The sequence below is a fragment of the Anomaloglossus baeobatrachus genome, chromosome 1, assembly GCF_048569485.1.
Source record: "Anomaloglossus baeobatrachus isolate aAnoBae1 chromosome 1, aAnoBae1.hap1, whole genome shotgun sequence".
Classification (NCBI taxonomy): Eukaryota; Metazoa; Chordata; class Amphibia; order Anura; family Aromobatidae; genus Anomaloglossus; species Anomaloglossus baeobatrachus.
In genome coordinates, this window is record NC_134353.1 from 821606092 (window position 1) to 821624483 (window position 18392).

General features: G+C 43.0%; 1 protein-coding gene across 6 annotated transcripts in view; it reads left to right on the forward strand.

Annotated features, from left to right (window-relative positions):
* MCTP1 (multiple C2 and transmembrane domain containing 1) overlaps nucleotides 1-18392 on the forward strand; it is a 1233450-nt gene that overhangs the window by 1106104 nt on the left and 108954 nt on the right. For all 6 annotated transcript variants that reach the window (XM_075325086.1, XM_075325087.1, XM_075325088.1 and 3 more), the window contains one exon: nucleotides 14497-14550. In XM_075325086.1, the coding sequence (XP_075181201.1) occupies nucleotides 14497-14550 (54 nt within the window). The remainder of the gene's footprint in view (nucleotides 1-14496; nucleotides 14551-18392) is intronic.

The following is an 18392-nucleotide window of genomic DNA, read 5'->3' on the forward strand; positions in this document are numbered from 1 at the left end:
GTGGCATATAAGTCTGTGACAAGTGACATTACAGAAGGTCATGTCACTTGTAACTGCTTGCATTAAACCTGTCTGATTTCCCATGTGCCCATCCTTTGTTTGATTAATACTACTTTATCCTTTCCAGGATATAGGAAAGCCCAATCTAAAGGAAGCCCGGTAAATGTTGGATGGATTGTTTCTTTCTAAATAATAATTGGTGCCCCGTGCTGTGTGGAGCGCAGGCAGAGGAGAGCTAACTGCAGCAGATCCGACTTTTTATGAGCATTTTAATCCAGTAGATGGAGACACTTTACAATATTAGCAAAAATATATATCAAAAAATAAAAGCTTCACAGCTAAAAATTACATTCGAGTTATTACTAATTGCTGATGCTTAATGTAGCATAGACTCGACTCATTAATTACCACGTAATTCCCGCAGTTCATGTACATTATACATCTGCAGTCAATTTTTGCTGTATCATTCTTATCTCTTGTATAACTCCATGGCCCCCAAAACCATCTGCACCCCCCCTGTACCACAGAGAGTGCAGGTAGCAATGCTAATCATACCTGGGGTAGGCATTATCTACTATTCTACATGTTTATATCACTTAAAAGCACATTAAAGGGAAGCAACTGTCAGAAAATGACTATTGTTTAAATCAGGGTTTGTGTTAAATATATATTTTTTTAATTTTGCCAGGTTTTTTTCCCCTATCACAATTTGTATTAAAATGAAAGATAAAAAAGTAGCAATTTTCATACAAATCACTGGGATTTTTTTTTAGACTTTAACTTCCTCTAGTTTTAGGAAATAACACATGTACATAGCCACAATAGTCAGATCTCTAAATTTTGTATTGAAGTGTCCAATGAGCCTGTGCAGAGGTCATTGTGAAGAGAGAGGGAGCAGGGGGACCTGTGACATCACCTAATGTTATCATTGGTGTATGTAGAGGTCCTACCTACATGGATCCCACGGTCCCTGTGACCATAGAGAAGACACAGACAGTTTATACCATATGTTCATTCTCCATCTCTCCATATACAGCGCTAAAGAAGAGCTCTGTATGCAGTAATAGGAAGCCCTGGCTGCACTTCCTCCTCCAGTGATCATGTGATTGCTATGTATAAGGGAAGAGCAGGAGCTGCTTTGCCATAGGAGACCCCGACAGCTCTTCTATGCAGGTAGAAGACTACATTTCCCTTGTTATTGGTGCTAATATACTAGAATCAATTACAATAGAAAAAAAAAGAAAATTAAATATTTCAATACCTAAATTGAGCCCAAATAGGGCACAGTGTGTAAAAAAAAATAAAAAATGAGAAAAAATGATAAATAAAAAAATGCCATTGACAATCCACCCCTGTAAAAAAAAATAAAAAATGTCGCCCAACATATAAAAATATTTGTTAACAAATGAAAAACAAAATTTTAAATGTGTTCTAGTGGTCCTGTATGATCATAAAAAAATGTGAAAAACAAGACACCTTTCCTTTATTTTTCCAACAATATCACTTGAGATCAGACCTAACACAGTACAGCAGCTTTGTACCTTGTCTCATTACAAACACATTTGGAGTTGTCCTTTCCCAGTGTTGTTAGCTCTGCTGTGCTGCCCTTCCCCCACCCACACTGAATGCCTGTGAGATGGAAGCTGCAGCACTGTGACCGGACAATTGGAGTACAAATGTGTGTGTAATGAGACAAAACTCACTTCAGCTGTATTGTGTTAACTGATCGCACTGCAGAGCTGTGTGATTATGAGAGCAAAGTGTTAGGGGTACTTTGCACGCTGCGACATCGCAGGCCGATGCTGCGATGCCGAGCGCGATAGTCCCCGCCCCCGTCGCAGCTGCGATATCCTTGTGATAACTGCCGTAGCGAACATTATCGCTACGGCAGCTTCACATGGACTCACCCGTCCTGCGACTGTCGCTCTGGCCGGTGACCCGCCTCCTTATTAAGGGGGCTGGTCGTATGGCGTCACTGCGACGTCACACGGCAGGCGGCCAATAGGAGCGGAGGGGCGGAGATGAGCAGGATGTAAACATCCCGCCCACCTCCTTCCTTCCGCATATCCTACGGAAGCCGCAGTGATGCCGGTAGGAGATGTTCCTCGCTCCTGCGGCTTCACACACAGCGATCTGTGCTGCCGCAGGAGCGAGGAACAACATCGGACCGTCGCATCAGCGTAATCATGGATTACGCCGACGCTGCACCGTTGATACTATTACGACGCTTTTGCGCTCGTTAATCATATCATCGAGCCTTTACACACTACGATGTCGCATGTGATCTCGGAAGTACGTCATTTTCAATTTGACCCCACCGACATCGCACCTGCGATGTCGTAGTGTGCAAAGCCCGCCTAAGTCATTACATGTCTCACACTGGAAATACTCCCTTTCATTTAAACTAAGCTCTGGAAGAGGCAAATTCTCAGGGAAATCAGTGTCCGGCCCATAAATCTTAACAGGTCATTTACATATTAAGAAAAATGTAAATTTCTCTGACATTGGATTGTAGATATCAAAATATCATTTTTTTTCAACTTTCTGGGACCTACATACCCATATAGATGGCTTAGAAGGGTTGTTCCTACTGACAGATTTCCTTTACATATGAAATTTCTTGTCAGAAATATAATTACTTGGAGTATTCTTTGGAATTAACCTCCCATTAAAAAAAAAAAAACACAAAGACCAAATCTATACAAGTGGCTCTTGTTATGGTGGTCTCAAGTCTTTCATTACATTGCTGGCCATTTATCTGGCCACCATCTAATACTAAACTTTTCATTATATGAAGGAATGACTCACCAAAGGGAAGGCAGCAATGGAGTGACTCACTATAGAGAAGGCAGAGATGGTTTATTACCAATTCTGTCTTCCTGATTGCTAAATACACAGCTCTGAAAGACTGCTGCGTATACAGTATAGGAAACACACCATCACGTGTTCATTACATCCTATCGATCCAAGTGCTGGGAGGGAGAAGGAGCTGCTAGGTCTTGAATAATATGTTAATCCTAATTCAGTAGGTGTCAGCAATGTTTTTATTTTACTAACACAGCACATCATATTCTGCAGCGCTTTATAGACATTGCCCCCACTGTCCCCAAAATCTAAATTACCTATCAGTAAGTCTTTGGGGTATGGGAGGAAACTGGAGCAAACACAGCAAAAACATCAATCTTTTGCTGATATTGTCCTTGGTGGAATTTGTGCCCAGGAACCCAGTGCTATAAAGTAACACTGCTAACTATTGGTGCACCAAGCAATCCGATAGGAAAGGTATTGTCACGGTCGTCTCCTTGTTTTTGAAGACCAGTGGCAGCTTGAGGGCTGGAGCCCCTTATCTCTATCGGGAGACTGCATTTAAATGTGGTTTGTTTCTTTTAGTACAAAATGTAGACAAAATGTAGAATTGGTGGAGGAAGGTTGAACTAGATGGACCTAGGTCTTTTTTCAACCTATGTAACTAAGTACCTAGACGGTTAATGACAGTTTTGCTGCTGGCAGCATCTCCAGCCGTCTCTAGCCGAGTGCTTCGGCTGCAATTACTTTGTAGTCACGCCCATTAGATTTAAATAGAGGTTTTACCCAGCAATCCCTGCTGTTGATACAAATCCATTTGTATACTGGTCCACTTGGTGGAAGGAGCTGAGTTGAAGCATTCCAGAAACCAGACCTTATCCTTTTGTGTTGTGGTTTTTCCTCTGTTTGTTTTTTCCTTCCCATGAGTTTATGTATTATAGTGGAGAGTCTAGTATACTCGTCGGCCTACTCACTAGGCAAGGTGAGTTTAGGGCCAGCTGAGGGTCCCAAGGTAGCCTGCTCGCCGACAGGTTGAAAGAACCTGTATAGGAACACTAGTGAGCTCAGGAGCCACCTTGAGGTGAGTTCAGGAGGTGACCCTTCACCCCTCTCCCTAGCGGCAGGGACCTCCATTGTATTGTGCTCCCAGTGTTCCCCCGTTTGTGGTGTTGTTTTGGTGGGTTTTTTGTTGTGCATCAAGCTCCTTCTTGGTCTGAATGCGCTCGTAGAGTGAAAGATATTTACATGTTAAAATACACCTTTTGTTGGACACATTTGTATAAAATAAACAAAAACATAATTAATAAAAAAAACATAGAAAAAAAGTTAATTCCAGTCCAAATCACTGTATCTAGCTCCATAAAAATAATTGTCGCACAAAGGAGAACACAATTTACAATGGATTTAGTCTATAAAAATAATTTAAAAAAAATGAGAATAATTTCCTTTTATATATATATATATATACTAGAAGGTGGCCCGATTCTACGCATCGGGTATTCTAGAATTTACGTATTGTGTAGTTCATGTATGATTTTTGTTATATATATATATATATATATAGATGTTGTTGTCTGTAGTTACCAAGTGTTTGTGTAGGCGCTGTACATGTTCTGGGTGTTGTCTGGGTGTGACGGGGGGTGAGAGCGGTGTTGTATGTGTGTTGCGCGTGTTGCGTTGTTTGTGGAGCGCTGTGTGTCTGTAGCGTTGTGTGTGTGTTGCGCGGTTTGTGTGTGTGTGGTGTGTTTTGGGGGGAGGTATGTTTTGAGCAATGTGTGTGTTGTGCGGTATGTGCGTATATTTGTGTGTGCCGCGGTGTTTGTGTGTTGGGTGTTGTGTGTGTGCAGCGTTGTCTGTGTGTGTGGGTGTCTGTGTAGGGCAGTTGTTTGTGGTTCCCAGTGTGTGTGTGTGTGTGTGGTGTGTTGTGCAGTGCGCGCGCGTGTGTGTGTGTGTGTGTGTGTGTGCATCAGCCTCTCTTCTCTCAGCCTACCTCTCCCAGCCTCCCTCCTCCCAGCCTCCCTCAGCATCAGCCTCCCTCTCCCAGCCTCCCCAGCATCAGCCTCCGCCAGCATCAGCCTCTCTCCTTCCAGCCTCCTCCAGCATCAGCCTCCCTCTCCCAGCCTTCCCCAGGATCAGCCTCTCTCCTCCCAGCCTCCGTCCTCCCAGCCTTCCCCAGCATCAGCTTTCCCCTCCCAGCCTCCCTCAGCATCAGCCTTCCCCAGCATCAGCCTCTCTCCTCCCAGCCTCAGCCTCTCTCCTTCCAGCCTCCCCCAGCATCAGCCTCTCTCCTTCCAGCTTCCCTCAGCATCAGCCTCCCCTTCCCAGCCTTCCCCAGGATCAGCCTCTCTCCTCCCAGCCTCCTTCCTCCCAGCCTCCCTCAGCATCAGCCTTCTGCTCCCAGTCTCCCCCAGCATCAGCCTCCCCATGCATCAGCCTCCACCAGCATCAGCCTCTCTCCTTCCAGCCTCCCCCAGCATCAGCCTCCCCTTCCCAGCCTTCCCCAGGATCAGCCTCTCTCCTCCCAGCCTCCTTCCTCCCAGCCTCCCTCTCCCAGCCTCCCTCAGCATCAGCCTTCCGCTCCCAGTCTCCCACAGCATCAGCCTCCCCAAGCATCAGCCTCCACCAGCATCAGCCTCTCTCCTTCCAGCCTCCCCCAGCATCAGCCTCTCTCCTTCCAGCCTCCCTCAGCATCAGCCTCCCGTTCCCAGTCTTCCCCAGGATCAGCCTCTCTCCTCCCAGCCTCCTTCCTCCCAGCCTCCCTCAGCATCAGCCTTCCCCTCCCAGTCTCCCCCAGCATCAGCCTCCCCAAGCATCAGCCTCCACCAGCATTAGCCTCTCTCCTTCCAGCCTCCCCCAGCATCAGCCTCCCCATGCATCAGCCTCTCTCCTTCCAGCCTCTCTCCTTCCAGCCTCCCCCAGCATCAGCCTCCCCTTCCCAGCCTTCCCCAGGATCAGCCTCTCTCCTCCCAGCCTCCTTCCTCCCAGCCTCCCTCTCCCAGCCTCCCTCAGCATCAGCCTTCCGCTCCCAGCCTCCCCAAGCATCAGCCTCCACCAGCATCAGCCTCCCTCGTCCCAGCCTCCCCCTCCCAGCCTCCCCCACCATCAGCCTCTCTCCTCCCAGCCTTCCCCATGATCAGCCTCTCTGCTCCCAGCCTCCTCCAGCACGCCGTGCTCCTCTGCCGACACTCACACACCCGATCGCATCCACTCACACACACCCGATCGCATCCACTCACACACACCCGATCGCATCCACTCACACACACCCGATCGCATCCACTCACACACACCCGATCGCATCCACTCACACACACCCGATCGCATACACTCACACACACCCGATCGCATACACTCACACACACAGACACTGACGATATCGCACATACGCGCTTATACTCACAACATCCGGGGATATCACATGCTTCTGGCCATGTGATCCTCCGGCAGGTCCTGGAAGATCACAACAGCACAGTATCGAGGCCGAGAAGCAAGCGATATCCCAGGATGTTGTGAGTATGTGGATGCGATGTGATGTGTGTGTGTGAGTGTGATCTGATTTGTGTGTGTGTATGTGTGTGCTGTTATGTGTGTGCTGTTATGTGTGTGCTGTTATGTGTCTGTATTTTCCGGCGCTGCAGGACCTTGATGTGTGGATGCGATGTGATGTGTGTGTGAGGTGTGTGTGAGAGTGAGTGTGAGCCGGTGTACACTGTTAACTATGATACACATCGGGTAACTAAGGGACCTTAGTTACCCGATGTGTATAATGGTTACCAGCTTTCACGGCCTCCGTGAAGATCCCAGCATCGCAAGGTTATGTCTGGCGCTGCTGGGATCCTGACGGAGCCGGTGTAGAAGCAAGCGATATCCCAGCATGTTGTGATGTGTGAGGTGTGTGTGAGAGTGAGTGTGATCTGATGTGTGTGTGTGTACTCACCTGGGAATCGGGGCTCCGTGTCAGTTGGGCAAGAGCGAGCGTGGATTGCGTGAGGGGGGCGGGGCCTGCAGAGAGCCGGGGCGAGAGGCCAATCCGTGTGGGGGGGCGGGGCCATGGCGAGCCCAGCGGCCAATCAGCTTTGTGTCACCGTAAGGACACAATTTCGGAGCATGACAGACAGACAGATAGACAGACAGACAGACAGACAGACAGAATAAGGCAATTATATATATAGATATATATATATATATATATAAGGAAATTATTTTCATTTTTTATAAATTATTTTTATATATATATATTTTTTTTTTTCCCCTGAAACATTAAAAAATGAGATCAGAATAATGCCCATGTACAAAAAAAAGGAAAAAACATTTGAATAACTGAAGGAATATTTTTTGACAGTGCATGTATGGAAAAAAAAAATCACGAAAATGTGCTTGGTCATGGATGGGGAAATTGGCTTGGAGCTGAATGATGCTGGTATATAGTTCATAGACTTCAAAAAGTGAAGATTAATTAAAGAACCAGTTATTTCCAGAGACTGACACGTATTAGCTTCATGCAATGTCATGACATGAAATGATATAGCAGTGTCCAGTCGGAGAACAGCCATTAAATAGGCCATTTTCTCGCACAATCCCGGTAACAATGCACTTTTCTTGCAATGCGTGCGGGATAAAATAGGCAGCACTTTGAGCTGACATTTAAACTGTCATTCCCAGCTTGCCCCATGTTATTTTGACTGTAAGAATCGTTCCATATCTTAACTATATGGAATCTGACAGGAGACTCAATAATTTCACTACTTTATAGAGTCATCGCATCCCCTCGCTGACCCCGTGCCTCTGAATGCCTTGATAAATGAAAACATTTACAAAAAGAAGCACATTCCGGGCCGAAAATAAACTTCATCTCCCTCTCTTTTATATTTTCAACCTGCAAGATCATCTCTACCTGACATATAATTTACTACCTTCACAGAAATCACCACATTTTTTATCCCTAAAGGTCTTAAGGGGTGATTTAAATGACCCTTTCACCCCGATAAGGATGGGCAGGAGGCAGACAACATTATAATGTGCAGCATGTACCCTTGATAAACACCTCTATCATACCGAGGTGAGCCAGCGCATTTATCCTGCAGGTCAGGACCCGCAAAGCTCTCTGGATGAGAATCTGAAAAGACTCTGAAGACTGTGCCAGCTTCTCAGCGTGCACTGAAAGCCACTGTCAAGAATACTAGCCTATTAAAGGCATCTGGATGGAACAAATCAAAATGGACAAAATAAATGGGGACAAATTTATCAAACTTTTGTGGCCGCAGCAATTACTGCAATTTTGTGACCAAAGTGTTGTCAGAATCAAGGTTTACATTCGCTAGATCCATTTTTTTTTTAAATTGCTTTTTCTTTTCAATTTAATTCTGAGCAAGTATGTTTTGTCAAAGACTTCAGCAGCTATAATCCAAGTAGAAAGAGAAATCAGAAAGTTTGTCGACTAAATGGGTGTTTTAAAGCTTCATTTACAAAATCAAGCATCAAAAAAACTGAGTGCATATTTATAATGACTTAGACAATTGACCTTCATTTAGACCTCATGGGGCTGATGTACTTATTTTTTTTTAAACCTAATCTCTACCCACCTTTCCTGATTGACAGTTCTTCAGTGTCCCTCCCGCTGCTGAGATCTCACACTGCTCAGTGCAAGCTGCTGCTATCAGGCTGGGTGGGTAGAAACTGAATATATTTGGCTCTTAAAGGGAACCTTTCATCTATAGGGTGGTCCGATATGTTCCAGTCCAGTGGGTGTTACTGGTATAAGGTCTGGTGCCGCCTCTATTCTTGCGATCTCCACCCTCTTTGCTTCATGTGGATGACGTGTCCTGCATCATCCACACAGTGCCCTCCATTGCGCTCCTGCACATGCGCAGCAGGGCAGAGCAAAGTACTGTAATGTGCAAGCATGGGATTTCTTTGACCTTTCCCCGCACCTGGGAATTACAGCACTTTTCCCTACCCTCAGCAGGGCAGAGCAAAGTGCGTGTGTGCAGGAGCGCAATGAAGGGCACTGTGTGGATGACGTAGGACATTTCATCCACACAAAGCAAGAAGGAGGACGGCGATCGCTAGGATAGAGAAGGCGATGGACCCTAGACCAGCGACGCTTATTGGACTGGAACCACCCTGCAGGTGAGTAGGTGACAAGTTCCCTTTAAGCTTTATTAACTGAATATTGAAAAGTGTTTATTTAAATATCAGGATTATACACAAATTCTAACTTAGATTTTCAAAGTAATTATACCAGCCTCATCATGTTCTCTTATAAAAAAAAAGTATACATGATTTTGAAACTGAGCCAAACTACAGAATATTAATACAGGATTTGATACATTATTACAGGATAGGGTCAGGATAGAGGACATTATTACAGGTTAAGTGCCAAAACAGATTACATTATTACAGGATGGAGAACATTATTGCAGGATAGAGGCCAAGACAGAGGATGTTATTACAGGATGGGAGCCAGATTGGAGGACATTACAGGATAGGGGACATTGTGACAGGGTGGGGGATATTATTACAGGACAGGGCCCAAAGCTGGGAACATTATTACAGTAATGGGACATTATTACAGGATAGAGGCCATAATAGATTATATTATTACTGGATGGGGCCAGGATCTAAGATACTATTACAGGACGAAAAACATTATTACCGGATTGGGTCCAGGTCGAGGAATATTATTACCGGATTGGGTACTGGTCGGGGCACATTATTACCGGATTGAGTCCATCACTCACATTGTCACTGGATTGTGTCCAGGATGGGGGACATTATTACTGGATTGGTTCCAAGTCAGGGGACATTATTACAGGATGGTGACATTCTTACAGGATAGAGGCCAAGACAGATTATATCATTACTGGATAGGGCCAGGATGGAAGACATTATTATATGGAGGCATTATTATTGGATTGAGTCCAGGAAGGGTGACATTATTACAGGATGAGGAACATTTTTACGTTATAAAGGTCAGGACCAATAACATTTTTACAAAATTGGAGACAATATTACAGGATGGGAGATATTATTACAGGATGGAAACCAGTATGAGGGACACTATTACAGGTTGGGGGCCAGAAAGTGAACATTATTACAGGTTGGCGGTTAAGATAGAACATTCTTACATGTCAGGGGCTGATTGGGTACTATACAAGTTACGGTGGCCTGTAAGGCCCTGCAATAAGCTGGGTCTAACAGTCAAAGTATCAGTGTAAAACTGAAAGATCTAATATCCTACAGTACAGAAGTGTTGGCGGATATTAGATTAGAGATCAGACAAATAAAAGTCCCATATAGCGACTAAGTAAAGAAGTTAATAAAAAAAAAATAAAGAAAAAAAAAGTGCAAAGCAAAGTATAAAAAAAGAATGGAAAATATTTCACTAGTCAAAACATTGGTTTATGTAAAAATGAAAGTAAACAAAAAAAGTATATATTTGGTATCAAAGCCCCCAGATGGAGCCAAGATACACCATAACCTCTATGATGTACCTTATAAAAAAAATAAACGCTCCAAAATGTAGCATTTTCATTATACTAAAACACAAAAATGGAATAAAAAGTAACTAAAAAATCATAAAGAAAATAAAAATGGTATCACTGAAGATGTCATCTCGTCCTGCTGTTTTTTCTATGTACGGCTCATTTCTTTGGCCAAAACTTGTGACTCTTCTCATCACATGCACTTTACGCTGTGAGGAAACGCTGGTGTCAGAGCCGGGAACGGCGGTCACGTGTCCCTGAGTAAAGGATATTTATACCCCCGGCCAGAATCTGCCTAGAGTGGCGTGGCCTCGCTCAATAGATTTGCATTGAGCGCCCTTCTAGTCTGATTCTGGCCGGGGGTATAACCCATACTTGGGACCATATACCCTATACTCGGGGCTACATGACCACCGTTTCCAGCTCTGACACCGACATTTCCTCTCAGTGCACAGTGCATGCGATAGCAGGATTCACAAGTCTGCAGACACATGGAGCGACTGCAGACACATGGAGCGACTGCAGACACATGGAGCGACTGCAGACACATGGAGCGACTGCAGACACATGGAGCGACTGCAGACACATGGAGCGACTGCAGACTTGTAGATTTAATACATTTGTATGAAGGCTCCAATTTGTGTAGGAAGTTATTACATAAAAAAATGACCTCAGATTTAAAAAATAATCCTGAAGGCCAAAACGGCATGTCCTAAAAAAGGGAATTTTAAAGTGGTACTTACTACTCTATAATGTATCTGCTTTACTCAGCAGCTTTACTTAGCAGTAAAGACTGCAAAGAAATACAGCTTCTGAGGAGTGAGGATTTTCTTGGCCAGTTTTCTCATTTCTCAGTCGGCAGTAGATTCACAAGCAAACCAAGCAGGGAAAATGGCTTTTCTGTGATGAAGCATACATGTAATCAGCACATAACCCATCTCTTCTGTCTTTAGCATTTCTGCACAGATTTCAGATGATCTCAGTCAGTTCTCTGCTATGTTCCCCTTGTCCTCCATAAAAGCTAGTGCTGGGACCGCGACAGCAAGTTCAGAGCAGGAAAAGCATATGGTTTTTTTTATCTCGACTATGCACCATCTGTCTTTCCCTATTACAGTGGGAAAATGCAAGTTACATGTATGTTACGGTAAAAAGATATTGCTCAGTGATCATGTGTTACTGGAACAATGCACACAGTTATGTGATGACATAGAGACTATGCACACAGTGATGTGACTACATAGAGACAATGCACACAGTGATGTGACAAAATAGAGATAATGCACACAGTGATGTGACAGAATAAAGATAATGTACACACTGATGTGACAGAATAGAGACAATGCACACAGTGATGTGACAATATAGAGATAATGCACACAGTGATGTGATAGAATAAAGATAATGCACACAGTGATGTGATAGAATAATGTGCAGTGATGTGACTACATAGAGACAATGCACACAGTGATGTCACACCATAGAGATAATCCACACAGTGATATGACAGCATGTAGATAAGGCACACAGTAATGTGACTACATAGAGACAATGCACACAGTGATGTGACAGCATAGAGATATATGGACACAGTGATGGCATACAGGTAATGCACTCAGTGATGTGACAGTATCGAGATAATGCACACAGTTATGTGACAACATGAAGATAATGCACACTACCTGATTTGAGGTATGAATGGGCCCCTGACTTCTTGGGCCCCTGTGCGCCCACACAGGTTCCACCAATGATATGTCCACCTCGGTGTCATAATAGCTCACTATATATTATAGCACACTTTGGACATCTACCTATTAGACCTGATGAAAAATCCAGCTGGACTCATAAAATGTTCATTTAACATTATGCAGAAAAACTTTCTGTAGTCTGCAATAGACTGTGCAACACAGAGGTTATAAAAGAGCAAACTGTTCAAACATTCTAATGAAAACTAATGTCACAAATGATTTTTAGCCCAAAACATTTGCATGTAAAGAAAAAAAAAAAAAGAAAACTATCCAAAAAGGTGAACAACCCCTTTAATACCTGTATATGTATGAACAGGTGATTACTCTTCACTCCTGACATGATATATAACTTTAGGCTATGTGCTCTCATTGCTTTTTTATGTGCTTCTTTTCTGCACATAAAGCATGTTTTGGCAGGAAAATTGTAGCAGAAAAAAACCCGCATTTTTCATATGCGTTTTTTACCTGCTTCTTTTTGTGCTTTTTTTTTAGTCATGGTGATCGTGGGAGTTTTAGGTTCTGTACCCCCCACGATCGACGCCTCGTCTCCAGCTGATATTACAGCCGGGACCCGGCTCTCACTGCCCAGAGTGGTGCCCGCGCCACTTCTGGCAGTTTAACACCCTAAATGCTGTGATCAGTGCGATCACAGCATTCAGGAGGCAGTGAGAGGAATGGCTTACCTCTCCCTGGCGATCAGGTCCTTGTGATGTGATCATAGGTACCCAATTGCTGCCACAGTAACCCTGGGTCATCAGCATGACGACCACGGTTATTGAGCTATGGAGAGCCTCACACACCATGCTGGATGCAAAATGTATGAGATAAAGTGCTGCAATATAATCCTCTGTAATGATAAAGCATTGCAGGGAATTATAGAAGCGCAGAAAATAACTCAGAAACAAGGGGCTTCTTTTTTCAGCAACAAAACCTGCAAGGAAAAAAGAAGTAGCATGTGCACAGCAACTCACGACTCATAGACTTTGCTGGGATGCTCTTTCCTTGCTTTTATTGCTTAAAATAAGTGTGCCGCCCCCGCGTCAGGAGCCGGGCTGCTCGGATCCGGATCCGCGGTGGCTCGAGGGGTCTCCGGACCCTGGGGGGTTGTGCGGCTCCTCAAAGGAAGGGGGTTATTTACAGGGGATGTTTTAGAGTTCGTGACGCCACCTGTGGTTTGGGGTAATTTGGGAGTATCACCGCTGCAGTTGGGAGTACCCGGGGGCGATGGAGTGGGCAGCCAGGTGTTAGGACCCTCCACGGGTAGGGGGAATGCCCCGGGACTCGGTGATGGTGTTGGGGGGGCATGGGGAGCACAGGGGCCACTTTCGTACTCACTCAGTCCATAAAGCTGACACCGACAACTGGATAAACCAAAGTTCTGCACACCGCTGCCGCTGAGGGGAGCTAGTTCGGGTCCCGTCCCTGATGGTGTTGACTGGTGATCCATGACCTGCCACCTGGCACTAAGTTACTTCTCTGTTGGTCCCGGTAGTGTGGAACTAGCCGGGTCCCGCTCCCCAGTATGGCTAACTGTGGGAGCTTGCTCTCAGGGTTCACGCTTTGGATTTTCTGGACCGTATTTGTGGAAAGTCCTATCCCTCTCATTGCGCTAATACCCCGATTCTGGAGCGGGTGGAGAGCAGATCTTGAAGGCTCCGTTCTCTTCAGGTCAATTGTCAGGTTGCCTGGAGCTACTCCCTGACCTAGGGTCCACGTACCCAGTCGTGCCCTGGTCCCAGCCTGGTGATGGTGCAAGGCCGCCGGCTGTCCTCCTCCACAGTTCCATGCCCCTTGCCATGATCCTCTGCGACTGGGGGTCCAGCTCCTACTAGGTCCAGACCAACGTCTGTCACCTAGTTACTTCCAAGGAGCCCGGCTCCTGACCTCCTCTCTCCTTCACCTCCTGACTTCAACCTCCTACTTCAACTCTCTAACTTCAACTGAACTCCTCCTGATACTCCTGACCTCCCCTTAACCAACCCCCCAAGTGGGCGACCGTATTCCACTCAGGCCGTCCACTGGTGTGTCTGGTGGGTGTGGTGCAGAGTGTACCTAGGACTTTGATTGACTGCTGTTGACAACACCGTTAGTTGGGGACCCATAACCAAGGAGGAGGTGGATATTGCACAGAAGGGCAGATTGCACAATACCCTGTCACCCGATAGGCCAGGGCGTCACATAACCAAGGAAAAACGCATGAAAAAGCGCTAAAAAAATTCCACGTGGGCACAAGGCTTTATACAAACAGCATTTACACAGATCCTTACACAAAACACATGAAAAAGTAAAATGCCGATACCCGAGGGTGTTTATTAGCGTAAGATCCGCTTTATCTTATGAATATTTTCGGTGTTGTATTTCGAATCCTCATAATATTTTATCAGTCAGAATGCGTTTTGAAATTGATTGCCTTCTGCCTGACAGACATATACAGTAGTAACGTGCTGGTGTTTTGTCCGCAGGTAATGGAAGACATGCTAGAGGACGAGGAAGAGGAGGATGACAAAGATGACAAGGTAATTATCCTTCTGTACACATGGGTACCTGAGGTTATCAGAATGTAAGCATGACACAGACAGAGGGAGACGGAATTGAAAGCTTTCAGGCCAGAACATCGGCCGCTCTGTTTATCATTCTAACAGTGCCCCTGTACGGTGCAAGCTATAAATTCAAGGTTTTTTTAAAGTCTAGAGCTGGGTCAAATATTTTATTTCTGCCAAGAACAAATATGATTCTGCCTGTCTGGAATGCGATAGCTCTTCTGATGGTAATTGCAATGACAACTGTTTATGAAGGACAAAAATATGTGTCCTGCCGCAAAAGTTACAAATGTAGCAGTTCTGGTTATAGAGAGAATGGGATTAATTGTGCCGCTGACTATGAAGAGATAGGGCTGCACTCAGATGAATAGCAGCACTATATATCATTGTTTCCATTCTTTCTTTGTGATGATACAATATGGAGTAGGCCTTCTTTGTGGTGTCTCTAATGTACGGGTGGATAACTAGAACGGCCTTTCATCCCATAAACAGACAGTACACCGAACACCTAATTAATAAATCAAAGCTGTTATATAGTATAGAGCCAGATTAGGCAGATCTTCTTTATTTGATATGTTACATATGTTGCAATTTGTGGTAAAGCAAGTCTCAGACCGAACGGTAGTAAAAGAGAACACCAGGATTGTCAATTTTAGTAGATATACAGGGCAGAATAGAGAAAATATAAGAAAGTGGGGCAAGAAAAGAGATGGGTGTAGGGGCACTATAGATATTTGGCAAAATATTTGGTTAAAAAATGGTAGCCGCCATCTGTCACTTGTAAAGCTTCTCACTCTAAGGCCCCCTTCACACGTCCGTGAAACACGTGCGTGTTTGGTCCGTTTCCGTATATACCGGAGACACGGACAAACGTGCACCAATGTAATTCAATGCTTGCAGTTACACTTGCGTTTTTCCATACGGTCCGTGTGTCCGTGTGCGTGACACGTATGTGTATGCGTATCTCACGGATGCATGTCCGTTTTCTGCACGGATCACGCATACACGCACCCAATGTAAGTCTATGGGTCCGTGAGTACACGTACGTGTCACGGATGCATCTCCGTGTTGTCCGTGTCCGTTTTGTAATCATTTATGGCAGCGATTGCTTCAGTTGGAATCAGGTGGCTGTAATGTGATACTTGCTGTTATTACCCTTCATTTAGCTGCCCACACCCAGTGTTGGAAGGAGTGTTTACCTAATTCTCTGCTGGATTTTTGTTCCCATTTGGATTCTAATCTTTTTTATCCATGGGTCCACGTGTTGATACTGAGAAAATAATTTCTGTGGTTGAGTGTCACCCAGAATTATGGGACACTCGATCTGAAGGCTACCGTGATCGGGCAATTGTTGACAGAACATGGAAGGTTGTTGCTGCAGAACTTTACCCCAACAATGGATGGGACCGTTGTTCACCAGGGAAAAAAACACGATTTGGTGAGTGTTTTTTTTTTTTACTTTTTTTTTTTTTTTAATAAATAATTATTAAATTAATTTTTATATGTTAAAAATAAACAAATAATTTTTAAGTCATTAGGATTTATTTGTAAATTTAAACATATAACTTATTCTTAAAACTAAAAAGTTATTTGAAAATGGAAGTTAATTTCCTTACAAATATGTTTTATTTTTTAATTTATTCATAGTAATATTTGAAATTACTTAATTAACTTAAAATAATTAAATTTAAATGAAATTAATTTAAACATTTAAAAAATAGCATATTGAGGTGTTTTTTTTTTCCTTTTTTTTTTTTTTTTTTAAAAAAACCTAAAAACCACAAAAAAAAAGTGGATTTAGTACGACGCCGATGGAGATCTGCCCGGGATCAGTATAGACGCGAGTTCAACCCAATTCCATCAACATCAGCAAATCCACGAAAGAGAAGATATGTTTATTTTGAAAAACTTGAATTCCTACGACCAATTATGGAGGTGACTCAGTAAGTATAATTTGTTAATTATACTAATGACATTGTTTTTGTTTTTTGTTTTATTCTGAAATGGTTTATTTCTTATCCTTTTAAAAAAAAAAAAAAACAGGACTGACGACAACATGGATGAATCAGATGAAAACCCATCAGCTGCACAATCAGCTCCTGCAACTTCTGCTTCTGAGGTGGACCAGCCACATCCCACTGCAGAAATACCACAAACACAAAATGAACATACAGAACAGGTATCCAGTGAGCCTGATACTGAGACAATAACAAATCCAACACAAACCCAAACACAATCTTCATCTGTTAATGTCCAACCATCATCTCAATCTAATTCTGGCCAACGTTTTCAAACCAACACATATCGGGCACGTCGGATAAGACGTCCTGAAGACTTAAGATCACTGCCAGAAATTATTGACACAAGAGTCATGTCAATTATGAATTCCTTATTGCCGGAAAATGACATAGAAAGATTCTGTCGCTCACTAGCACCATGTTTGGCCAAAGTTGATTCCGAACACCAGGAACGATTAAGGGCAGCAATACTCACTTTAATCTCTGCTTGCCAAACACGCCCATTGCCAAACCACGTACTATTAACAATCGAACAGTGGAGGACAAACTACAATGCTTCTAATATTGATGCTTCATTACCCAACATAACCCAACATATGACAAACCAGACATCATCATCAGTTGTAACCAACATTGCCCACCAAACTGCCCAAAATATTGACACAACCAACATCATTAATAGACCTATCACAACCATTCCAAATATAGTGTCAGGACAAATCAACAACATGATGACTCAGATGTCTCAACATCCAAGTCAAAATATCCCAATAAATTACATACAACAACCATCACAAGGCCAAAATTTCATCAATACCTCTACCTTTCAAACAACACAGCCAGTTAGCCAATTACAAACATACCCACAATCTGTCATTTTTGCCCAAAATGCCAATCAACCGTTTCTACAAGCTCAACATTATCCAACAAATATATCATACTCACATCAGCCACAAATGCAGCAGCCACTAATGTTTTCACAAGCTATCCCACAAGCCATGTATGCATCTTCATCAAACATTTTACAAACTACAGCTACTCAGGAACCCAATATACCAACATGCGCCACTAAAACTAATACCAGTACATTAATTGTCCAAGCAATCTCAGAACATGATTCTAATATTCCATCAGCACAGGATACAGTTGAAAGTCTAGAGGACTTAATTGATTAGTTTTTTTTTTTTTAAAATTTGATTTAAAAAAAAAAAAAAAAATGTTACTAGACACAACATTTCCTAAAGTTACATTCTAATAATATAAATATAAATAATTGGAAACTAAAGGTGTAAATTATTTGTATTATTGCCACATAATATGCAAAATAATATTATGTATTAAAAATTTCATTTTGATATAAAGGGTATATTTTTTTTTTTTACTTTACCATTTATAAAAATATGTTGAACACAAATTAGTCAATATGGTAAATGATGTAGCTAAGAAATGTTGTTGACCATTATGTGTGTGCATACTAATTGAAAAAAAGGCTAACTTTGTTCTGCGAGTGGTTTTTTTTTTTTTTTATGTGAAGAATTTGTGTGGAAATAACACATTTTTTTTTGTAAAATTACATGTTTATGTTCTATGATTGTATATCAACAAATATCAAAATTGTGTTCATTTTTTAAAGACTTTCATTTCAATAATTCAGGACATGTATCAATAAAGAGTTTTTTTTCATGACATTTTTGTGCTTTAATTTTCTAAATTAGATTAATATCTTGAAAATTTATGAATACAAATACAATATATATTATGCATAAGCAATAAAAAAAATTTTTTTGGCTATCCAAATTT